This window comes from Orbilia oligospora (genome assembly GCF_000225545.1).
Source record: "Orbilia oligospora ATCC 24927 unplaced genomic scaffold scaffold00043, whole genome shotgun sequence".
Lineage (NCBI taxonomy): Eukaryota > Fungi > Ascomycota > Orbiliomycetes > Orbiliales > Orbiliaceae > Orbilia > Orbilia oligospora.
The window spans coordinates 2190860-2215668 of NW_011645600.1; the positions used below are offsets into that span (position 1 = coordinate 2190860).

Genomic DNA, 24809 nt, shown 5'->3' on the forward strand with positions numbered 1-24809 from the left:
GCTAAAGCTTTCAAGACCATGGTTCAGCGTACCCGACGAGTCATATTCTGGGGTCGGCCCGCCGATCTGGAAATCGCATGCTTTGCAAATGGGAAGGATGCGGTCGTTACCTTTTGGAAAATTTTAATGCCTGCTCCTAGTGACAATGAGGAATATTATGACGGGGTCATGTGGGTTTTGAGGGTCTGTACCCATCAGTTCTGGAGAGACGTACCAGCCAATAACAACTTTCATGGAGGAGAGTGCTCGACTATCCCACACAAAACCTATCTTTCAATGGGTAAGAGCATAGTGCTGGGACAGAAAGCACTTTGCTGGAGGAGGTGAAAGTAGATCACCTCGGGTTATCACCTACAAACACCTTTTTTCTTTTTTTTCTTTAACTGTTTTGTATTCTGTGGCCCGCTTTTATTATCTTTCTATACTCTGTATACCAGAGATTAGCATCGCAGCATATGCATTCAGGCCGGCGTTTTTTACTTTTATTGTGCCCGGCTCCTTAGCTGTCCGGGCGTCATACGCACACCCTGTTTACTTTGTGTACAGTTTCTTTCTATTATTCCTGTTATTATTCGCTCTGTCATCGGGTCAACATGAATGGCGTCCTGGGTTATCTGCATGTTTCTCCTTCGTCTGTCCTTGTACAAATACATGAGTCTTAGTGTTAAACAGCATTTAGCGTCCTTCATTTCAGATATCTCCCGTCTTTCCCACTTTTTTTTGTTGTTTTGTTTTCGTTTTGACTTGTGAGGTTTCAGTGGAGGTGTAGTTTTAGGCCAATTTGGGTTGGAACTGACCCGTGTATTAAGGTTGGAAGATATGTAAATTTATATTTTCCTGATTCAATGGGTTTGGCTTGAGGTCCATATTTCGCGGTCTATTAATCTCGTAGCTATGTAGGATGTGTGAGGTTTAAAATCTAAAAAGTAGGCGGTATCGATGTTATCTGAGCAAAGTGAGCTGGAACCCTGGCAAGATCGCGAGAATGGACACTCAAGTGTATAAATATGGGTAGACGAAGAGGTGGTCAGAATTAGAGCTGGAAATGAACAGACTCACGAAGCTCGTGAGACTATTACGGTCTCCTTTGTGCAACCTAAAACATAGAACCGAAAAAATACAACAACCATGCAACGCAAATTAGAAAGGCGCGATCTTCGGGATATGCGATTATTTTGTATATAAAAATTTGTATTTTAAAAAACCAGTTTCCTCAAAATTACAAAAAAAAATATTTTTCTAATGAATCAATCTCATCATCTTCACCATCTTCCTCACCCCCATCATACCCCCATCATACCCCCATCATACCCCTTGCGGTAGTACGATACACGATGGATGACACAAGCCCCCAAGATGACCCTGTCGGGCCACCATATGAATACACGATGGATAACACAAGCCGGCAAGATGACGCCATCAGGTCATTTGCATCCACGTTAAGGCAGCCGTACGCCTACGACAGTGACCACTCCGACCTCCTAGATTTCGGAATCCACCCCCTAGAGGTCGAACCATCCTCGTCCGAAGACTCAACGTACATGCAACAACTAAACGACCGCAGGAGCTTCGTCAACTCTTCAATATGTACCATCGATCCGATCCTCGAATTACTCGTCAAGGATTTCAACGGTCTCAGAAAATCCACAGCCATAAAATTATCTAAATCCCCAAACGAAATAAAATCCTCGAACGAAACTAAATCCCCAAGCGAAACTAAATCCCCAAGTGAAGCTAATTCCCCAAGCGAAGCTAATTCCATAAACGAAATTTACTCCCCAAACAAAACTAAATCCCCAAACGAACTTAACTCTCCAAACGAAACTAATTCCTCAAACGAAACTCATTCCTCAGACGAAACTGATTACCCAACCGAATTCGAAACTCTGATCCCTAATGCATGGCATCTCAGTGTTAGATTCTTACACCTATCACCACCACATGGAATGCAGCGGGTATTATGCCTCTGGCTCATGAATTCTAATTATATAGCCCCATTTGCTCCACTAAGCTACATCGATTACGACGATACGGCACCAGAAGAAATCGTAGACGCAGAAACCAAAGCAATAGCTATTGTTCCTCAGATGCTTCGGACCTTTTTAAAATTAGCGGTTCAGGAGAAAAGAGTGGCGATGCCACAACCGTGGTTATTGATGATTACGAGAGACATGCCGCTTCTGACGGCTATTGGGGATCTATTGAAGAGAGCCGGTGTGGATTCTAGGACTCTGTGGACCGTGCATCCTGCGAGTGAGGAGCGCGCCCAGCAAGCAGAGTGGTGGTTTAAAAAGTATGAGGGAACGATTTATAGTCTGCTTGGGACTGATGATGTCGTCGATTCTGGGCCTATGGATATTGATAAAGGGGATTCACCACCGGAAGACGCGCAAGGCTCTTGGGGGGCTACTGGAGGCCAGGAGGGTGATGCTGGAGAACAGGGAGAGGCTACTGGGGATCATGAAATGACTACTGATGATCATGAAATGACTTGTAGTGAGCCTAAGGAGGCTACGAGGGAGCAGAATGAAACCGCTAAAGAAGAAGACAAGGACACTAAAGAAAAAAAACAAGGTACTACTGGACAAAGGGGTGGTACGACAAGGCATTCCGAAGCGCCTAGCGAACCTCAACGTACCGAACGGAGCTTGAAGGGTCGAAAAAGACAAAAAAACTGTTAAGGGTGTATGATATACATAGAGTTCTGATACAGGGCAGAAAGGACTTTTGTTCAAATCTGTATGGGCTTTTGGTAGGCTCGTATCCGGAGGCTAGAGTTGGTTCTTAGTAAGCTTATTCCTCTAGTTTTAGAGGAGCGAAATACAGCGTCCTGATTTAATACATTCTGCTTTTTAGAAGGTTCATAGATTGGGGGGGAGGGGGGGTTTGGAAGTTAAGATTGTGTATGAAGGAAGATAAATGATTAAGTACTAGATAAGATAGATAGATCGAAGAATAATAAGGGGCGATCTATAGTTCTTTACTGGCTCTCGGCCACCCGTCTAAACTAGACTAGTTGCTTGTTACCAAACAACTGAGCCATCTCTCGGTATGAAATAACATTCCACTTTTATTTTATATGTACCCTTCTACAAATTACTTAGGTAATACTACATTTGTGGCCTGAACGGTGCTCTGGGAACGGGACTAGGTAATACTAAAGAGAACGGGCGGTCCGTACGCATTTCGTTCTAGTGCGCTCGGCACCAGTCTTACAACCAGACTGGTACCTTTATGTCCTACTGTCTGATAGCTGTCCTAGCAAGTAAGTAATGGGAACGAGACTACTAAGCTAAGTACTAGTAGTTATTCGTCGTAAAAGCACACTCAATCCTCGAAACCATCTTATGAGTAGGGAGATACCTCCTGTTGATCTCTATCCATATATTGCTGGAATTTCTAAAGCTCTCTTCCTTCTGCACTCATGCTCATCATCCGTTCTATCGATCAGCATATCATCGTCTTGTGAATACAAGGAACCGATTGAAGGTCAGACATCTCCTGTTGCCCATAAATAACACATATTACCGTACAAAAATATTCGTTACACCGTTTCTACCAGAGTATTAAAGAACCTTCTTCTCCCCCTCAGATATATTTTCAATCTTAGCTTCCTAAACATTCTTCCTCACCCTCATCTGGTATACGCCCAAATCTAATCCAATCCGTAGTCTATGGATGGGTACTCACCCTCCCTCTCATGGATAACCCCGCCAGACTCGAACGGTAAAAGCAAAGACGACCAGGGCAGGTCGCACCAGACCACCCCTCCAAGGCTGAATTGCCAGCTGCCACCTTTCAGTGTGAAAACCTTCGAGATTAAAGTTCGAGGTTTCGACGGTATCATTCACACGGTAAGTACATTGCCAGTTCCCACGGGATGTACGTTCTATCTGAAAATAAAAATGAGATAAGAACTAAAGACGCCATCGTTATACTTAGGGCTCTATATTAGTAAGAGGGTCAATGCCTTTGCCCTCAGAGGTATCCCGTGGTGGATACTACAAGATGGACAGATACAGACTGGTTGTTATTCTCTATTCTAACTTTGGAGTTTATGTTTGTTATATCAATGCTAACGGCACGCTTTTGTGAATGTAGGAGATTTATGTTTGGCAAAATTCCTTCCGGGGAAAAGAGTAGACTCATTTGGGGAAGGAAATACTGGTCCTCATTTGATTGGGGCCATATATTAGAGTACCCGAAGGGGGGGGCAGACTCATGTGGTCTCCCCGGGGGTGGAAATTCTCAATACACGGAAATGGGTGTCTTGTTACCACAGCGAGTTCACGCGAAGTGGGTTTTTCGTTACATAAAACTCTCGGTTTCCCGTATAGTAGTAGCCAGGGTAATCTTTATTACTATATATATTAATACATTCTTCATACCACCTCGTTGACGACTTTTGTTCTTCTAATCACCTCGCATTCGATAGTCGCAGTATTATTTAAGATCAACCAAGCTTTCATAGAAAACATAAGCTGCTTTTTGTTCAGATTCCCGACAACTAGTATGTATAAGGCGTAGTTCATTAATCTGTATCTGTGGGTATCAATCTTCGACACTATACTATAGTACTATTTACATTACACTCTCATCATCATCAACAGCATTATTCCCATGGCATTCAAACCTCGGGTGTACTCTTCTTCTCCACTGGCAAGGTATTCCTAACCGGCACACCCTTCTTGCTCCACTGGTGCTTAATCTCCGGCTGTCCAACGACTCTCTTCTTTTCCTCGAACAATTTTCCAGTCAAATATTTATACAACCAGTGGTAAGCTCCGTTGTAAGAGATACCATGATCGCTATCGGTGAATGCAAACATATCCATGCGATCAGGTCCAACACCTTGACCGACTAATAGATCAACCAAGGCGGCAGCGTTTTGGTAGTGTACGTTGTCATCGCCTGTACCGTGTAAGATTGAGAATTTACCCTTAATATTCTTGAAGCCGTCGGTTTTGCGGACGGCAGTTTCGTTGTAACCGGCTGGGTTTTGTTCGTAGGCTGTGACAATGTATTAGTATAAAATCTCCTTGCCATTTCAAAAGGGAAACAGGGGAAGGAAGGAAGGAAAGAAAATGAGAAAGACTTACTCTTCATGTACCTCTCAGTGTACATCGAATCGTAGAACCTGAAGTCCGAGACGGGCGCAATGATAAGCGCATAGTTGAACAACCCACTGTTTGCTTCCAAGACCTTCGCAGAGAGGTATCCTCCGTAACTCCACCCCCAGATACCAATCTTATCCTTATCAACGAACGAGTTCCTCTTGATCAATTCTTGGGCGGCAAAGATCTGGTCTTGAGTTTCGTAACGTCCCAAGTGGGATGCGACTGCGGAACGGAACTTGCGGCCTTTGTATCCAGTTCCTCGGCCATCGACAGTCCAGGTGATGAATTCCAGCTCTGGGTCGGAGGCAATATATGCATTCCAATTGAGAGACGAGAAGGCTTGCGAGACTTGCTGGGCGCCTGGGCCACCATATGGAATGAAGAGGACTGGGTATTTCTTGGAGGGGTCGAAGTTTGCGGGGAGACGTTGCATAACGTTGATTGTGAATCCCTCTGGGTGCTTGAGTTCGAGGTAAGTGATCTTGGGGAGCTTGTATTCCTTAAGTTTGTTGTAGAGGGCCAAGTTATCAGTGACGGTACGGAGAGGCTTGCTGGAGTTTGTAGCGTAGAGTTCCTGATATGGAACATCAGGGCCGCGGTAAGTCAGGAGGTAGAAGCCAGCGTTAGAAGAGAAGGAGGCGGAATAAGATGCTGGGACAGAGTCATCTACAAGAGCTTTCACTTCATCGGTCTTATACGAGACACTATAGATGTGGCGGGAGGTGCTGTGCTGTTTTGTGGATTGGAAGTAGATGATCTGCCTGTCGGTGTCAACCTTGAGGATAGCTGTGACCTCCCACCTACCTCTGGTAAGAGTGATAGCGTTTCCACCATCGACTGGGTAGAGATAAATGTGGTTCCAACCAGAGTGGTCAGATAGGTCGACGTAGTATTCCTTCTTATTATTCCGTGGGCTGCGTCGTCGGTCAACGGTTCCGATGTATGTGATAGCAATGTTGTTATCAAGCCATCCGTCGGAGCCGTCTCTTTGACGGACAACCTTTGTCTTGCCAGTATCGACGTTGACGAGGACCAACTTCTCCTTGTCTTGAACTCGATTGAAAGCCCTGACGACAACTTTAGAGTGGGCATCGGTCAACCAGGCTACCTCACCAATGACAGTATCATCCTTTGCAAAGGCATCAATTGGGATGTCGGTTTGCTGTAAAGAACTAACTTCCAACAAGTGGAAGGTGACAGTTGGGTTTGTAGTTCCAACTTTTGGATATCGAAGTTCAAGTTCCCGTGGGTAGGCAGGTGCAATCTTCTGGTTGTTCATATAATAGGGAACTCGGAAGGTCTCGACACCAGTCTCGTCAAAACGAAGATAGGCAACATATTCACCATCAGGGGACCACCAAAGGGTCTTACGATCACCGAAAATTTCTTCTTCGTAAACCCAGTCGGGGACACCGTTGAAAGTATCCGGGCCACCATCCGTTGTGATTTGTGTAACCTGGCCATTGATGCTCAAGTAAATGTCATTTCCTCGAACAAAAGCAATAGCATCGCCGGTGGGTGCAAATTCAGCATACTGGATGTCTCCAGCCTGGTCTGCAACAATCGGTGTCGTCTGTCCGGTAGCGACGTCGAGAATAAGATAATCGGCAAAGTAAGAGTGTCTGTATTGCTTCGAGTAATTGACTGCGAACAAGACCCTTTTCAAGTCTGGACGGATCCAATACTGCACATACCCTCGAGGAATACGGCTCGAAGGAACGAAGACTTCACTTTTGCCGGTGATAAAGTTCTCGAAAACAATATCACCGCTATCTGAAAGACGGAGACCTGTTCCATCTTCACCACCAGCGAACCAATTGACGGATGTGGACCTGGCACCAAAGGATGGCCTTAGGACAGTCTCATTGTAGGTCAGGATCTTAGAACCGCCGCCCTGGGGTTGGGAAGGCTTGCGAGGTGGCTCAATTGCCTGTACAAATGCCCCGAAGAACGACAGAGCAAGAGCGATAGAGGAGACCTTCATTTTGAGTGATTGGAGAGGGAGCTACCAAAAACCGGGCCCGGACGAGTTAACGGCTGGGGAAGCTGGAATACCAGAAGAATTCAAAAACTAAAAACGAGACGACGATCCAGCCATCTTATACTTCCGCATGTATTCATCTGCATTCCTGATGATACAACAGCTTCTGCACGGGAAATAGCAAGCATGGAGCATCGTCAATCGATACACCCTGCGCGAACGGAAGGCAACATTAAACATTCGCATTCCAAGAAGACCCGAGTAAAGCACGACATACGACCAGATTCCCTGTTTGGGGCCACTGCAAGGAACATCGATGCTGACCGAGCCTGAGCAGAGCCTATGCGGACGGGCAGTTCAGGTTGACCTGGTTAATGTGTTGTTTTCCTGCAGTACGACCTACTCAATTAAGCAGGAGATGATCTGTAGATCTCCCAGAGTGGGTAGAAGGTAGCAGCCTTGGCGGCCTGGGCGTTTATACGGTATCGAAATCCGAGCTGTGTGTAATGTATCACCGATAAGACAGCACCAGGGTTCAAAGGGTCAGATGGGGTGTCACCAATGGATTAGGAAATGGCTAAGACTGCTTGTCCGTGGCATCAATAGGCATCGAAACGAAATTGGCATGGTCGGTTCAATGCGGAAGTAATATCATTAGAATTTATGGGGTATTCATTTTAGTAGTATCCAGTACTTTGTGATCTCGGAAACCCACCCGGTGGCATACTGCTCTCAGGGGGGGCCATGATATCGTCGTCACTGTCGTCTGCTCCGACCCAGTCCAGTTCCCCGCCATTCGGGGCTTGAATTTGGAGCTGCGATAACTCAGAAGAAGATAGCTTTGGTGGCGTCCATGTCTGGTTTTCTGGGAACATGAACCTTCCAGTCGGCAACTTTGCCAGCAGCGAAGATGTGGATGGTATGGCATGGAAGTTCACCTATCAGGATCGTTAGAATAAAATCCAAACTTTGGAGCTACTGATGCTGTATCCGTAATATCAAGGGGATATGCATACCGAATCATTGATCCTCCTCCATTTCCTCTCTAGCTCGTTAAGAACCATTGCTTCTTCCATCCTCCCGGCGTCCGATCCAAGAAGGGCTTCCATCGGTACCTTTTCCATCTTCTTTTCCTCCCTAGCTTTCTTCAACATATCTAAGCCCCTTCCTAGCTTGCCTTTATCCCCATCCCCTCCTACAACCATACCCAGAACTTCCTTCCCAGCTACCAGCCAACCGATTGCTTCCCCCAATTCCCCTCTTCCCTCAGCATCAATCGCTTGGAATCTGCAAGCCTTAGCTTTGGCCGTCTTTACCATATCGTCACAGTAACCTTTTAACTCTGCGCCTGTGCCCGGGGTAGCCGCCACCCCAGCTGCCGCTTTCCCCGCCATATCCGCAGAATACATACACAGCCTTGCGAATAATAGCGATCTAACCCTCGTAGGTACCGCGGGAGCTTTATACATCCATTCCTTTGAGTTTTTATCATGTTGCAATGCTACAATTGACGGATAAGGGTCGTCTTTCAACACCGCCAACAACGTTGCAGAGGCCAAACAGAGCGACCATAGAGCGTTGTACATTGAAGTCGTAACATCTGCTGGCATCGGCTGCGAACTACCCCGTTCCCTTGAAGTAGACCTGTTTTGTAAATAGAGGAATATAGAGGCAGCCGTGAGAACTTGGTCTTTTGCCTGGTTTATTAGATGAACAGAGGTGTTTGTGGCGTCGTTATCTGTAGGTGGGGGTGCTTGTATCGCATTTGCGAGGAATGTACGCGCTCGGAGAGTATGAGCGTATGCTAGAGTTGCAGTTGCGAAGCATATTTCGTAGTCCAAGCCCTTACGGCGGATGCGTGGCGGTTCTGTTGGAACCGTACGACGAGATAATACAGCCCGCCATTCCGTTTCGAACTCAGTGAGGGGTGTAATGTCCTGGGAAGTTATGTAAGCGTCGAGAGTGTAGAGATAAGGTAGATATTCAGAGATTGACGATAACAAAGATGGGATATTGTTGTATTGTTCGGCGGGGGTGAGACGTTTATGGCGTTTAAGAGTGTCGCGGAAGAGAGCACGACGAGTGGTTGTTGCGGAGGGAAGAGATGGAGCGGAGGAACTAGTGAAGGATGTAGTGAAGTTGACCGGTGACGTCGTAGGCAGGGTAAACGCGAATGTCATCTTGAAACACGCGAAAGAGTGCACGAGACCGCAGGTGTCGAGTATTCGAATGTCTAAGCTGTAGTAAAAAACCTTTCTTTAGGGGTTGAAGTCCTGGAAGTGAGATTGAATATTTGGAATGGAAGGCGACGTCCGCAATGGGGTTTCGTCGGTAAGGAAAGCATGCTTCGAAGCCAAGCTGTTGGCAGCATTCCAAGAAGCTTCGAACAACGCAGCTGATTGAGGCCCATCTTGATATCTGCGCAGACATGCCCCGCACCAAATTTTCACGAGTCTTTATTTAAGACATGGCGGTTGATTTCGGATTAAGTCATGCTAGTCTGGTTTGGGGTTCAATATTCTAGAAGTTCAATTGCGAAAAACGCCCGATATACTGCTGTAAATAAGTACAAGGAAATGCTCAATGCGGTGTTGAAGCAGCAAGGGAAGATCTCGAGAATCGTCCGTCATAAATCCACTTGTGGATGTCTATATAAGTATCCACCAACCCGTCCTCTTCTACCATAACACACAGTCTAAGACTCTGCCTCTAATCTCCTCTTCGTCTCCACCTTCTCCACAACCTTCTCCAACCACCATTTGTGGATGCGAATGTCACTTCCCAATTCTGGATGGAAGCTTGTTCCAAAGCAGTTGCCCTGTTCAACGGCCACAATCCTTCCCTCAGATGGGCTGGTAATGCCTAGTTTCGCATCTTCTTCTGTGGTGGTGAGTTTCGACGGTGTTAAACGCCCAAGAATCCTAACTTCATCTGGCGAAGTGAAGGATGCTGCAACATCATTGATTGGTTTCTTCGAAGGTGCGGTTACAGTATCAGCTGTATTGTTTTCAAGGGAACTTGCAGGGGTAGTTGGCGGGAGGATGTGCTCGACGATAGGAGCCCGGATGAAATAGCCATAAAACGGCGTGGGGTCGCCCAGGAAAGGGAGAGAAAGTGGAGTACTAAATGATTCTGTCTGTTGATTAAAATACATATCAGTCACAAATTCTTGGAAGTTCGTCAGGATTTGGGGGGCACGTACCTGACTACCAAAATGGTTTCTCTTCACGCGGACATCGAGGCCACCAATCAATTCTTGCCCGCCCTTCTTAGTCCTGTTTGCCTCTTCAGCAAGGAGGATCATGCCAGCACAGGTTCCCCAAACAGGTTTCCTGTAAACTCTGTATTCAAGTGTCCATGTTAGAAAATTGGAAAAACCCTCTTAGCAGAGCAGGACTCTCACTTGACGAATTCTCTCAGAGGTTCTAAAAGACCCGATCTTTCAGCCACAAGGCTCATAGTAGTACTCTCGCCTCCTGTGATAATATAATACTATTAGCTTATTCCATGCTACATATCATCTGTGTACTAACCAGGGACGATCAAAGCATCGCATGATGATAAGGCTTCCTTGGTTCTAATTTCCAGAAACCGAAATGTAATATTAGATGGTAACGCTTGAGATGCCTTCTTCAGCAGCTGAAGATGCTCACTAAAGGCACCTTGGAGAGCTAGAGAAAATGCATTAGTATGCCTGTATGTTCACTCCAAAGGCTGGATAGACCTCCTACCAAGAACTCCAACGGTAATGGGAATATCGGCGTTGACCATTGTAGAAAGATTGTTTGAAGGCTCTTTTGAAAAGAGGCAAAGAACTCGGGCTGATGTAGAATTTAAAGGAAAGGTTTACGTATTAGGTATCCCGAAGGTCTGATTAGAATTCCGCCACTTGAACCTCAATTATACTGCAGTCGTGTTGTATTTGGGGTATTTTCTGTGTTGCGATGAACCAATTACCGTGCGACTTCTGTGCCCGCAAGACCAATGACAGTCAACGTCTACTCAGAAAAGAAGAGATATACCGATATAAGGCGCTGTGTGAAACCAGTGTGCTCTTGCTCCTTCTATGCCCGGGTATCAAAAAGAAGGGGGGGGTATCCTTGATTTAAAAAAATTGGCCTCCTAAAGTGCAACAGTTCAAAAACAATTTGAGAGAGAAAGATAACGCTGCAGAAATTGAGTGAGGGCAAAATAGAATTGCGCCAACAGGTCGATTATAAAATTTTCGAAGGGCCGGCCTTAACTGTTTGACTCAGATGCAGCCGAACAGTTGCCTGGTCTGGCCGCCCGCCGTTATCTGTATCGCATAGGTCCGCCATTTTTGAGACCAGTTTGCCTTCCAGAGGCTTCCGCCGATGCCATCCGATGTCTATTTTAGGTTGCCCGACGGCCGATGTCCGCTTTTGATCCTAGATTGATTTCAAACCAAACCTAAGGGGGTGTATATACAATAGTTTACGATACAACACTGTAGACGAAGTCATGCATGATTATTTGAAAGAATTCGCGAACTGCTATTTTGTGATGTTGTTTATTTTTGCCTTAGTCACATTACACTAATTGGTCAAAAAGGATATGAATGCATATGGAGGAAACGGACTCAAAGAAAGAGACCGGACAATTTGGTCATAGCCGCAAATCTTCTACAAATCGAAGCTTGTTTCAAGTTGATGTACTGTCGAAAACAAAATTTTTGGGAGCCATTGCAAGTCCAATCGAAAACATCATATAGGAAGCGACAGTGGCGGTACGAGTACTTCGACCAAACAAACGGTGTACCACTTAACTTTATACTATTCTACAAAAGATAGAGAAAACAAGATAATATATTCACATTTTCAAGAAACCGGAGCAATAGAGGTAAACCAGCCGCTAGATACAAGGACAAGTCAAGGAAATAAATTTTTTTTAAAAAAAAATCAAAAGCTAATACACCAAAAAATCAAAAAAAGACAAAAATCACCCAAATCGTGATATCCGGTCCGGGAATTCAAGGTTAATTAAAATCATAACTCATCTATCTAGGTCTTTCCCAAATATTCCTTGACATTTACAGGGGATTCTTTAGCGGCGGGTCCTGTGCAGGTATTGGTCTTGGCTTTGGCCTTTTTGGCGGCTGGCTCTTGTTGGGTATCGGCCGCTGGCTTCTACTTGGATTTGGATTCTTGATCTTGTTTGGGTTTTGAACTGGAACCCTTTTAGGTTTCACATTTGGATTAGGATTCTTCTTTTTTACCGGCTGATTCGGGTTCTGCTTTGGGGGCCTTTGGCTCTGGGCTGGCTTCTGGTTGGGATTCGGCCTCGGTTTCTGGTTGGGGTTCGGATTTGGCGGGGGTCTCGGCTTCTGGTTGAGCTGAGCTTTGGGCTTGGGCTTCAGGTTCGGGTTCGGGTTCGGTTTTTTCTGTGGTGTCCCGGCCTTCGGCTTGGTGGCTGGCCGCTTCTGAGGAGGAGGAGGCTGATTCTTCGGGTTTGGTCTCTGGTTCGGGTTGGGTCGTTTCTTGGGCGGTAGGCCGTTCTTGGAGGGTGGTGGCCTCGACGCCTTCGGGTTCGGCTTTCTGTTGGCGTTCTGACTCTGCCTGGCCTTGGCCTGGCGTATGATTAGATTCGTCCTCTGAGGGATCTGCGGATTTCTCTGTCTTCTCCTTAGGTTCTGGTACCTCTTTGGTGGCGTCGGATGGTGGAACCTCTTTTACAACCTCTCCTTTCTCGTCACGTTCCACATCGCCCACCGTTTGTTTATCAGACTTCCCAGCGGCTTCCTTCTCCGCCTCTGCTGCGTCCCTCTCAGCGCAAGCCTTGACAAGCCTTTGTCTCCCGAGCTTCTCCAATTTGCCAACCTCGACGCGTGCAACTTTCAAAACATCAGCTGCGGCGTCGTCTATGGATTTGGCGTAGTCGGTGACCTCTCGGAGACCTTTGTGACCTTGACCGGATCGAATGACCTTCGTCTTCAAGGACCCAAATGCTTTCTTAAGATCGTGGTACTTTGCCCAGTCCTTGTATGTGACACCCTCCATCCAAGCCCATTTCATTCCTAGTTCTTGCATGCCAATGTCATGCGCCGAATCCATTTCTGCTAATGCTGCGTCTACGATTTTGGCAGTGGTTTGATAGGTATCCATAAGAAGCTCCTGGGTGCGACCCTTAATCTGAGTCTGTTTCTCCTTAAGATTTTGCATGGTTCTGCCCACGAGGCCATCATATCCGACCATAACATACTTCGTTTCAGCGGGGCTGTCGAGGAGTGTTCCGAGACCTTGTTCGAAATCCTTGTATTCTTTTTCAATGCGGGCTTCGAGGTCTGTCAATATTTCTGTGGACAGAGTACCATGTTCCTTCATAACTTTGCCACACAGCTCGTCCAGCTGGGAAACAACATCAGCTGAAGCTTTGGCACCAGCTTCTTCGAATTTGGCACCCCAGGATTCTAGATCGGCTTCAACTTTTGGTCTAGCTGCTTCAATTTGTTCGGCTGAGGACTTCTTTTTCTCTTTTTCCTCTCCAGTCGCTCCTTGGGCGTTCGCTTGTGGTGTCTCTTTGGCATCAATATCCTCGTATGACTCTTCGAGGATATTTTCGGGAGCAGTGTCGGAAGCATTTGGATTACCACGATGAGGGGGTGTTGGGCCATCTTGGACTCGGGTACCTCTATTAACTATGTTAGCCAATTCAAGTAGTACAAAAGTAGCTGTACTATTAGAAGCATACCTCAATCCCTTCAGTCCGAGTCTTTCTTGAATCCTCCAAAGCTGGGGTTCCACGTGAATGCCCCACCTTCGAGAAATCCATCCTTTCCCTTCAACGCCAGCCCATCCTGCAGTCTCGATTCCTTGCTCCCATGCTTTCTCAAGGTAAGGCAGCGAAATTAGATAATAGGGGTAAGCTTTCTCAATGGCGTAGTCATATCCTTGCTTCCCGTACTTTTCTGCGGTGGGTGCGTATGCATCATAGGCTTCTCGGCCCGTAGCTACAAACTCCGCCAGGTAAGCATCGTATGCTCTCTGGGCGTAGGGGGAGAGTGTCGCGACAGCAGCATCCTTTGCCTTTACGAGCAGTGGCCGCCCTGTCTTCTCGAATTGCTCAACGGCGTAAACTCGGGCCGGCCGGATGTACTGTTCGTTCGCAGATATGATGTATGGGGCAGCTTTGTTGACATAAGAGGCCAGATATTCGTCGTAATACGGTTCAATGTAAAAATCGTAGGCATCATACATGTAAGGCTCTACGATATCTAACGTTCTATCACCAAGATCACATATCGTTCGGTCATCGGTGCCATCTTTTGGACATGTCCAGATGTAAACGTAGAGTGAGTAGAGGAGAGAATATCTGCCGATGTATAACGGTTAGGGAGTTATCTATGACGTTTGTTCGGAGAAAGGGGATTGTACTTGAATAACGAACTAAGGAACCATCCCTTCCATGTCCGGGTCTTTGTTTTCTTCTTCTTTGGTTGTGGGCGGGGCGGAGAAGGAATCCGGCCTGCCTTTATCGACGACTTCGTCTTCTGCTGTGGTATCGTTGGTGTCCTTACTTTGGCAAATTCCGGAAAGTCTGGTGCTATTCCCACCGCGCCTTTCGGCCTAAACAAACATCAAAGGCCGCCGTTAGGGTCTATAGAGGATCTTTGGGGTTATAGTCGCTTTTCGAAGTGAAAGTAACATACCTGCGGAATTTCCTCTTGGAATTCGGGCTGTCGGGCTTGAGAGCCATGCTGAATTTAGGAGCGAACCCTGGCCTGTTGTGCAGAGAGTTCAAGTTGGGATGTTTTTGTGATCTCGCCAGACAAGCCTATTCGGTGGGTGGAACTTTATCGCTCGTGACTGGCTGCACCGAACCGTTTTCAAAACACACAAACAAACAACCGAAGCAACGGCAACAAACAACAGACAACGGACAGCTGCTGGGATGGCGAGTGTGGGAAAGAGATGCCGGTTGGAGGTTGGCCAGGATTCAAGACAGACCTACACCATTGGGGCATATATATATGAGTGAAGGGGACAGAGTAAGTATCTTCCTCCTTGCATGGATGTTGAATCTCGAATTAAAAAAAAAAAAAAAAAAAAAAAAAAAGAGAGAGAGAGAGAGAGAGGCCATACGATGATTGAGAACTTATATCGTTATTATATCCGGGGCTTATGTGAAAGAATCCCGGACTGTTTAACTGACTATCCTGTTATAAACGACATACAGCTCGAAAAAGTCTAAACTAGAAGGTTTCTTACAAGGCCGGCTGGGCTTTGGGGTCGAATCAATCAGTCAATCGATAAGGGCTCACTAGTACTAGCCAACAATGCTGCATTATGTGCATGTGCGGAGTCCTGCTAGTGTCATGTCAGTATAAGGTATCGATACCTTTTACATCCCAGTATGTCCCGTCGACCGTGAACGAATTAAAGCATGTGTTTTTGACGATTTCTTCGCTGTTGGCATCTGCAGCACGATGGTTTAAGAAGCTGGGCGTTCGGCCTGAGAAATTAGCGTCCGGGCTAAATGATGTAACTGCCTTCCGACTGGCTCTGTCTCAGACCCTTCCCCGTCCTTTCCAACTGGATTCAATTTTGGATGATAACACGATTGTCTTTGGATATAATCCTCGACGACAGGCAGAAAGAACAAAGAGGGAATTCCTCGGATTAGAATCTCATTACTTTATTAATATTCCGACCCATGCTCACCCGACGAGGGCTGGAAAGATCGCACATAAATGTTAAGAATTTATCGGGGAGGAAACACTCGCAGCTGCCCGGCTTAACCGTCTACGGTTTAGGTACCTGTACCTACTACTAATGCAGCCAGGGCCGATTTCCCGTCACATACTTTTAGCAAACGACCTACCGAGATATGTACTCAAGCAGACACATACCACGGAGAACAACGGAGGAGAAAATTCTTCGCATGTGGATCGTTGACAAGATTTCCTGCTGAAATGGATGGCTTCAAGAGAATTGCCACAAACTTGGCAGACGAAATTGACAGATGTGTGGCGCGTCATCGTTGTTATCTCGATACAGCTCTGACAGGGGTCTGTAAAGGATGGCACGAGACCTCCATATCCTTCGAAGCGGTTACGCAGTGTATATGTACCACTCCATCTGTCAATTCTAAATCCTGGAAAACCCGCAGTTTTGTGTGCGATATTGTCAATTTGCCATGCATGTAAGGTACGCTAGCACGACCTGCAACGGAAAGAAACCTGTTTGCTAACCGTCACAGGAGCACTTGAGCTTGCCTTTGAGATTGTCAATCTGTTTGAGGCTAGGAGGCTCCGAGGTTTATGCTTGATTCAGACGGCCTTCGATTTATGGTCGTCAAGTGAGCCAAAACAACATGCATCTTTAGCATGCAAACGCAACTAATTGTGTAACCAAGCTCAGGATAACAGTCGGCCGGGTACGAGTTACTTCTGCAATAATACATCGAAGCAAATGAAAAAGAAGACAAATGGTGGATTCGAGGTTATGCAAGTGGCGGGGGTTTCAACTTGTCATGTTACTACCTATTATACTAGAAAAAAAGGATAGGACTTTGCTTTGTCGATAGCTAAAGTTGATACTCATTCACTTGAATGCTTTTTGACACCCCGAGTCCTACTTGTATAAAAACTTCATCAAAATGGATAAAATTGCCATGATACTTCTTCTTTTATTTGTCTAAACATCACGGCTCGAATTCGATCTCTTATACAATTGCCCACCTGATTAAGTTGTGCACATGGTCATGCCCATGACGGCGGGAGGTTCCGCTCGTTTTTCTTAGAGGCTAGAGCTGATCAACTTACATTATGCTTCAATGATTAGGTTATAAAGCCGGCGAATTCGAAGTACATACTTCCAGCTAGTTCTACAAACCGTATTATAGTACTATGGTGCTCGAGGTGGACTGCATAGTTAATTAACTGAAATAGATATAAAGATTGTGCGATCTTGTGACCTCGAGAACACGTAGTCGACCCTTCAAATTGATATCAATAATTCAAACGATGTGACCGTAAGGCCATACCCACAACAAGTCTAGTCAAACCCTTGCAGGCGGTATTTATACTTTAGAATTCGAAGATAATATCTTATGTGTCATAGTTGTACGGTACACACAATCAAGTAGGGCTTGCGCATGCGAGCTTTAAGACTTTGAAATTGGTAATATATACGCACATGTACCACTGTGAAGTAACGTAACCATGACTGTTTAATAAATTTCGTTATGAAGCTTCCTACTAACATACTAGCTTAAGTAGGTATGTACAAACCTAGTAGATATCTACTTACATAACTACTAAGATAGTATAGAATCCGGCCCATAGGTCTAGACACCAGACTACCTACCTAGGTAGCTAGTGGTTTCTAATCGAATTGGAACAGAACTAGTACTAGACATCACCCGCAACTTGCCTTATAATGAGGTCACGTGGTACAACAGTCCATATGGATATTATATGGGTCTAGCTATATGGAGAAAAGTTGACAATCAAAACCCCTCAAAACGGTATCCATATACTATAGAACAGACTTGACAAAACCCGCAGCCGTCAGCGACCGAAAATGTGATTTCCTGCAAGTGCAATGTCACATTTGCATCCGCTGGTTCTACCACTGCATTGCATTGAATCCAGGCACCGCCAGCTGGCTTGCTCTCGCAGGATGTTTGCTTTGATGTGTTTGTTTTTGCGTTGTTGAGCTCATGACGTTTGATTGGGTAATTCGGTCGAGACTCTGGGCCGAAAGCACCACATACAAGAGAGAACGAAACATCTGATTGAGCCGTCTCTGATTTGGACATCTATCTCTCAACAACCTCCTTCACGACATTTGACTCCCTCACTTCCTCCGGGACACCAACGAGATCATTGTACATTAGACTTGTCTCGAAGCTGGATCTAGAGCTCTTAGATGAGCTTCATCTCTCCAATATCGAAAACTGCATCTCACCAGTCTCCTTTCCTATTCGCTCGCAGCCGATGAGACCATCTATCGCCACCGGATCCCGATACACCGGCCCTTTTTAGCTTCAGTGATTTTGCATACTGGCTGCTCCGATAGATTTGCCTTTCGTCGGGCGTTTCCCACGTCGACATTATGGCGTCCCTCTCAGACGAGACGTGCCGAATATGCCGTTCCGAGGGCACTCCAGAGGAACCCCTCTACCACCCCTGCAAGTGTAGTGGTAGCATCAAATATGTGCACCAAGACTGGTATGAATATCTTATACACTAACTACCACATAAGCCGTATAGGCGCCTCTAACAGCAGTTTTATAGCTTGATGGAGTGGTTACAGCACTCGCAGAAAAAACATTGCGAACTCTGTAAAACACCATTTCGATTTACAAAAGGTACAATCCTGAGGAAATGCAGAGCCTTCCCTACCTTTTCCTATATCTATAATAAGACGGGCTAATAAAAAAGCATACCACAGTCTACGACCCGCATATGCCCAAAACATTGCCGTTCTTTGTGTTCTTGAAACTCGCATTCAAACACATCACGCGACTAATTATTCAAATTCTTCGCCTGAGCTCTGTCCTTTTCGTATGGCTTTTCTGGCTACCGTGGACCGTTCGGACAATCTGGAGGTTTTATTTTTACGTTGCGGATGGCGGACCACTGTTCGATGGCGGAGCTAGTAGAGTATCCCCCCTCAATACGTCGACAATCAATACCACAATATCTGGAGCCCCAAGCTTTATGGGCTTAATTGGCCCCGATATTTCGTCCTCCGTGATCATCCAGGATACATCTGCAGCGAATATTAGTCAAACAGATCGAATTTCGGATTACCTTCCCCCAACAACCTTTAGGTTTGGAGCAGGAATCGCAAATCTAACATCCTCTTCGCAAATCAATCAGATCCTCGTTGATACTTTTGAAGGACAAATCATCACCATACTTGTTGTTCTCGCTTTCATATTAATATTTTTAATTCGAGAGTGGGTGGTCCAACAACAACCACCCCAACCCCTTGATGGGAATGGTCAGCCCGTACAACAACAGGACCCCCGTTTCGACGAGCTCCTAGCAGAAATAGAACGTCATAGGGCACGTCGCGAGGCCAATCTTCAGGGTGATGCCGGGGAGGCCGGTGTACCCCCCCGCCAGCACATCTTTGGGAGCGGAGATGAGGCCGAAGGAGAGGATAACTCGAGCGAAGAAAGCGTATTTGGGGGGAACAATTCTGAATTTTCCTTCCAAGCTGGAAGGAATGAGGATGACGACGGGGAAATGCCGTTCCGTTTTGAGGAGCCTGTGAGAGTAGATGAGACAGAGTTCTCTAGCAACTCCCCAATGTTGGTCCATGAACATGGACAAAATGAACAACCGCTTCAGGGAGAAGCTGATATGGGGTTTGACTTACGCGGCCTCACCGAACTATCGTATTCTGATACCGATGCCTCGACCTCCGCAGCTCCAGTATATGGAAAGAGGCAAATACACCCGATGCGGAAACGGAAGAGTCTCCAAATAGATAACCATACTCCTCAGCCTGTTTCGGAGAGTTCGGGTTTCTCCTTCCAGTCGTCGTCATCGTCATACAACCCTTTCCAATTTGGGTCTACCGCAAGGCACCCGTTTGCCGATGCACCTAACACCAGCGACACGATCAGGCGTCCCCAAATCAGTCGCGAACTCAGCGCAATGGCGGCTGGGCTTAGGAGAAGCGTTGAAGAACGGGAGTTGGCGGAACTTGGCCTCGTATCTAGAGACACTAAAGTGATGGCGGAACTTCACTCTCGCCTCGAGCAACAAGGGAGAGAACAAGAAACAAATGCTGGGGACTTGGAACCCGCATCGTTACGCCCTTTCCAAGATTCTAGCTCCCAGGCCGAAACCGTAGAGGACGATTTAATACCAGTAGCTAAATCCTCTTCCGAGACCGCTTCCAAATCATACAGTTTCGACCTCTCCAGCTCAGGTTCAGATTTCAATTGGAATAAATACACAGAATATGCACAGCAAGAAGAGTCAAGCGGGTCCAGAAAGGGTAAGGCGGCCGCAACCGGTGGAAGGGAGAGTTCTAGTGGAAGTGATGGGAGTCGAAAGCGAGCAAGTGACATGAGCTGGGAAGAACTTGTGGAAATCAACGAAGAGGAAGCTGCAAATGAAATAACAGGCAATGAATCTCATGAGCACAATGCCTTCGACGACGGTAGTAGCGATGAATATATCGACTTTCATGACCAGATTCAGCGAGAGATTCTTGCTACGGCCGCTAAACACTATGGTGACCCTGAAGGTCGGTTAGGGGATAGGATCAGGGATGTTGAGCCAATTTCGGTAGTCGAGGTTGCAGAGCTAGTCAGAGACAGTCACGCAGCTCAAGCACAAAACCAAGGTCCTATGCGAGAGTTCGCTATCGAGGCTGCGCTTCCACCTCCGCCTCCGCCTCCGCCCGCCCCCATCAATCCCGGCCCACCGCGTTTAGCAGTAGCCCGACCCGCCCCTCCAGCTCCAGCTCCTCCACCGGTCCAAGCCGTTAATCAGCCCGTTCCTAATGGAATCGCGGATGATGATGTTGAAGTTGACGTAGACGACTTTGACGGGGTTATGGAACTTATCGGAATGCGTGGCCCTCTAATGGCTCTGGTGCAAAATGGCATATTCAGCGCAGTACTCATTTCTGCTACCATAGGAATTGGTGTATGGTTCCCTTATATGTGGGGTCGGGTTGTTCTGACAATCCTTAGCAACCCACTCGGTTTCTTTATTACACTTCCGTACCAGGCTATCATTTTCACGATAGAGATCTTGATCGACCTAGCTATTATGTTCGGTTCTTTCTTGGTATACTTCTCTGATCTCAGCGGACGATGGCTTTTGCGGCCAGCAGGTTGGATTTTCCCTTACATGAAGCAGGTAGCTTATAGCCAAGGGACCTCGGATTTTACTCAAAACCTGGCGACTGGTGCCCATAGCCGTATAAGCAAAAGTGTCGGCGCCCTGGTCAACCATGTGGCATCTATGCGAACCTCTCAAAGCCCACAAAACCCACTTCAGTTGTTCAAATGGCCCACAGCCCAATCTCTCAATAAAACAGTCGCGGGTATATCCAAAACCGCCAGTATGTTTGGGCTCAATGGAACCGATATCTTTCAAAAGCTTCACCGACTAGTAGATTATCCAGTACCCACAGTACAAAATCTAACTGTGGTTACTGATAGCGCTGCTCCTCTTAATTCTTCCGATTTCAAAGACGCCGTTTCTGGAAACACTACCCTCGTTCAAGAGCTAACTAACGCTGGACACGATGCCGTGTGGACGCCTCTTGATCGAATAATCATTGTTATCGCAGGATACTTCTTCATAAGTGTCATGGGCGCATTCTACCTCCAACATAAAAGAAATCTAGCCAAGAAGGGAATCCATCCGCAGGGCTTTGACCGTAAACTAGTTGAGGGGCTTGGTCAGGCAGGAAGTGTTATGAAAGTCGTACTCATAATAGGGATCGAAATGTTTGTGTTTCCGCTTTATTGTGGATTCCTTCTAGGTAAATATACTCCTAAAATCATCTAATTGTACGAAAGCTAAACGGTGATTAGACCTGGCCCTCCTTCCTCTATTCGAACATGCTACGATTTGGAATCGCTGGCTGTTTTTGAAGGAATTTATGTTCACTTCTCTCTTCGTACACTGGTTCATTGGCACTTGTTACATGTTCCACTTCGCTCTTTTTGTTTCAATGTGCCGAAGTATAATGAGAGATGGTGTTTTATGTAAGTTCTCAAGTCTAAACCATTCCTCAGCACCGGTACTAATTATTTTCGGAAGATTTCATTCGAGACCCAGACGATCCAACTTTCCATCCTGTCAAGGAGGTCCTGGAACGCCCCGTTACTACGCAACTCAAGAAAATCGGCTTTAGCGCAATCATTTATGGTGTTCTAGTGATCATGTTCCTCGGTGGTGTCGTATGGTCCCTCCACTACTCATTCTCTGGCTTGCTACCCGTTCATTGGTCTTCAAATGAACCAGTCCTCGAATTCCCCGTCGATCTATTATTCTACAACATCTTTATGCCATTAGCTATCAAGTACTTCCGGCCTGCCAATATTCTAGAAAAGATATATGGATGGTGGTTTAGACAATGCGCGAAAGTGCTTCGTCTCTCGTCTTTCATGTTCGGTGAGCGCCGAGTGGAGGAAGAGGGGATCTTTGTTCGAAAAACATGGGCCTCCTGGCTTCTCCGCCGAAAAGGACCTATTCCTACCCTCCTTGAAACAGAAGGAGAGACTGAAGAAGTCTCGGACTTTAAGGAAGCTCCGGGTTCAGCCGACCTTACTGTTACTTTTGAGAGAACTGGCAGATTCGTGCGCGCTCCCGCTAAAGATAGTGTTCGACCCTCGCGAGAGAATCTTTTTATACCAGTCAACGAGAAGAACGAAAGAATCGATGGTAAAGAGGACCCTGCAGACGGAGATTTTGGACCGAACAGTGAAAGCGTGACGCTAGTTTATCTCCCGCCGAATTTCAGAACAAGAATCGGGCTTGTCATCTGCCTTATATGGTTCTTCACGGCTTGCACCGGCGCAGCCGTTACCGTTGGGCCACTAGTATTTGGACGCTTCATCTTAGGAATGTTGTTACCAGGATCTCTCCGGATGAACGATCTCTACGCATTCTCCCTTGGTCTCTATGCTCTTGGGGGCGTCGTTCTAATAGTATCTAGCTTCAATGCCGCAAAAGAAGCAACAGGGAGGATGAAATCGGCTATCGCAAGCATCCAAGCATTCAAGCAAACCGCATGGATCTGCACTATCCGGGCCCTCAAAATAGTCTATGTCTTAGGAGCCTTTGTTGTTGTTCTCCCAACCCTGTTTGCTTTCGTTATGGAAGCATACATCATCTTGCCCTTACATACCTACTTCTCAACCGACAACAACCATGTTATACATTTCATTCAAGATTGGACACTTGGGGTCTTGTATGTCAAGATGCTTGGTAGAATGATTCTTCTTGACAGAGATTCCGCATGGTCTCGATCCCTCGAAGCAATTGTGGCAAATGGCTATCTGAATCCGGATGTTGGAATCGCGACAAAGAAATTCGTTCTACCAGCCGGTGGTGCGATGGTAGCGGCTTTGATTGCTCCTCTGGGAATCGGTTTTTTTATCAATACATTCATCGGTAAGTAATAGCAATCCAAGCAATAACAACCGTGGTCCCAAAATAGAGGGCTTTTCTAACTTCGGTCATTCTAGTCAAAGGAGCATCGCCTGAACTATCCCATCAAATCTATCGCTACTCTTATCCTGCAGTTTTGGTAGCTTCCGTGGCTTCCATCGGAATTTACTTTTTGTATACATTGTTCGACCGGTGGAAACAAAGTCTACGGGATGAAATCTACCTAGTTGGAGAGCGGCTTCACAACCATGGCGAACGTCGACCCCCAGAATCTCGTTCGGCTCCCCTAGCGGACAACCCTACGGCGCCCGCGATCCCAGAGGCAGAGCCGCTACTGAACGCCCAAGTTCAACCAAACGTCGAGGATAACGCAAACGAGCCAGATCAGCTACGAGAGCCACTAGGCTTCAACGGTGCACAACTGGACAGGCCGGAACACGTACTGGAACAGATCGACAGTTCAGTTCAAACGGCAACTGATTGAGTTCAGCCCAGCTCGGCTTATCATTATCCGACCCTTTCTTTTCCTTTCTTATGTTATTCTTTCGTAAACTTTATGGGTGTCCTTGTCACTCTTTGATCCAGGGTCTATCGGATGGCCGTCCAATAACTCACTTGTTTTACAGTTTGCTTTATTTTTACGCTCCACTTTCCTCCTAGGCGGACCTTGCATCTTTATCGGAGTTGTATATTACGTGAGCAGCACTTTTATTATTATCATTAGGTATTTTTTATTCAAAAGGTACCTGGACCTCTTCACTAAAGCCTCGGCTGGGTAAGGAAAGGCAGCGGGGATACCCAGTGGGGATTATCGGCGAACTTTACTTTCTAGAGGCAAATTATCTATTTGTGGCAAACAGGATTGAAAATATCATTAAATCTCGGGATGTTTGGGCAGGGTTTGAGGAAACGATGGCGGTATTCTTTGTATTATACATTTGAATATTTATTTTTGCCCTCAAAAAACGGAAATATTCAATACCACCGTAAACCAGAATCCGTGTGCCAGATAATAGCGGAGTGGCTTTTAGCTGAATCTATTAGGAGCGCATACGTAAACCTGATTGTTTAAACCTAGCCATTGGGCGAGAATATTGTCAGGTACGTTCAAACATTGACACCGATTTCACGAAAGTAAGACATTCTGCACCCTGTGGCCGAGAGCTTCTGAGACTTTGAGGCTGATGACCCCAGCTGCAACTCGGTATCTGCTACTCATATAGATACTACTTCCCCTCAAATTTCCCGGCATACAAAATGTAAAAATCCGTTGAGTCCCTCTCGGCATACCGTCCATCCTTCAGCCTCCGGCAATCGGGATGACATTTCCACCGTTTACCCTAGTTGAATTCTACGTAATAGTCGAATAAAAAAGCCACACAAAAGCTTTCCCTACCAGTAGAAACCGTTCAGTATGAAAGTCCGCAAAAAAGGGCGGACGCCACAAGAAAAAAAAAAGGACAAGGCTTGACGTTATCCCAAGATGTCGAACCGGAGACACCGAAACCCAAAGAAGAGGCGAAAAGATGGCGTTCGTATTTATCCGAGTCATGACCATGGCTTTGGGAAAACGGCTAGCTGCCGGGGAAAAGTTCGT

The 24809-nt window shown here is 46.3% G+C and overlaps 7 protein-coding genes across 7 annotated transcripts; 3 read left to right on the forward strand and 4 right to left on the reverse strand.

Moving 5' to 3' along the window:
* Positions 1-18: 18 nt before the first annotated feature.
* AOL_s00043g652 (uncharacterized protein) lies at positions 19-327 on the forward strand (the record flags this gene model as incomplete). The annotated part of the gene is made up of 1 exon (XM_011121138.1): positions 19-327. One exon carries the CDS (start codon positions 19-21, stop codon positions 325-327), a length of 309 nt encoding a protein of 102 aa, XP_011119440.1.
* A 1007-nt stretch (positions 328-1334) lies between these two features.
* Positions 1335-2681, forward strand: AOL_s00043g653 (uncharacterized protein; the record flags this gene model as incomplete). The annotated part of the gene is made up of 1 exon (XM_011121139.1): positions 1335-2681. The coding sequence occupies one exon, from the start codon at positions 1335-1337 to the stop codon at positions 2679-2681; it is 1347 nt and encodes a 448-aa protein (XP_011119441.1).
* A 1946-nt stretch (positions 2682-4627) lies between these two features.
* AOL_s00043g654 (uncharacterized protein) lies at positions 4628-7101 on the reverse strand (the record flags this gene model as incomplete). The annotated part of the gene is made up of 2 exons (XM_011121140.1): positions 4628-5010; positions 5100-7101. 2 exons carry the CDS (start codon positions 7099-7101, stop codon positions 4628-4630), a joined length of 2385 nt encoding a protein of 794 aa, XP_011119442.1.
* A 674-nt stretch (positions 7102-7775) lies between these two features.
* AOL_s00043g655 (uncharacterized protein) lies at positions 7776-9278 on the reverse strand (the record flags this gene model as incomplete). Its single annotated transcript, XM_011121141.1, has 2 exons — positions 7776-8036; positions 8115-9278. 2 exons carry the CDS (start codon positions 9276-9278, stop codon positions 7776-7778), a joined length of 1425 nt encoding a protein of 474 aa, XP_011119443.1.
* Positions 9279-9793: 515 nt separating this feature from the next.
* Positions 9794-10869, reverse strand: AOL_s00043g656 (uncharacterized protein; the record flags this gene model as incomplete). Its single annotated transcript, XM_011121142.1, has 5 exons — positions 9794-10234; positions 10301-10439; positions 10502-10574; positions 10632-10769; positions 10830-10869. 5 exons carry the CDS (start codon positions 10867-10869, stop codon positions 9794-9796), a joined length of 831 nt encoding a protein of 276 aa, XP_011119444.1.
* A 1445-nt stretch (positions 10870-12314) lies between these two features.
* AOL_s00043g657 (uncharacterized protein) lies at positions 12315-14811 on the reverse strand (the record flags this gene model as incomplete). The annotated part of the gene is made up of 4 exons (XM_011121143.1): positions 12315-13746; positions 13807-14427; positions 14490-14681; positions 14765-14811. 4 exons carry the CDS (start codon positions 14809-14811, stop codon positions 12315-12317), a joined length of 2292 nt encoding a protein of 763 aa, XP_011119445.1.
* Positions 14812-18526: 3715 nt separating this feature from the next.
* Positions 18527-23696, forward strand: AOL_s00043g658 (uncharacterized protein; the record flags this gene model as incomplete). Its single annotated transcript, XM_011121144.1, has 4 exons — positions 18527-21578; positions 21631-21804; positions 21860-23215; positions 23290-23696. The coding sequence occupies 4 exons, from the start codon at positions 18527-18529 to the stop codon at positions 23694-23696; spliced, it is 4989 nt and encodes a 1662-aa protein (XP_011119446.1).
* Positions 23697-24809: the final 1113 nt, after the last annotated feature.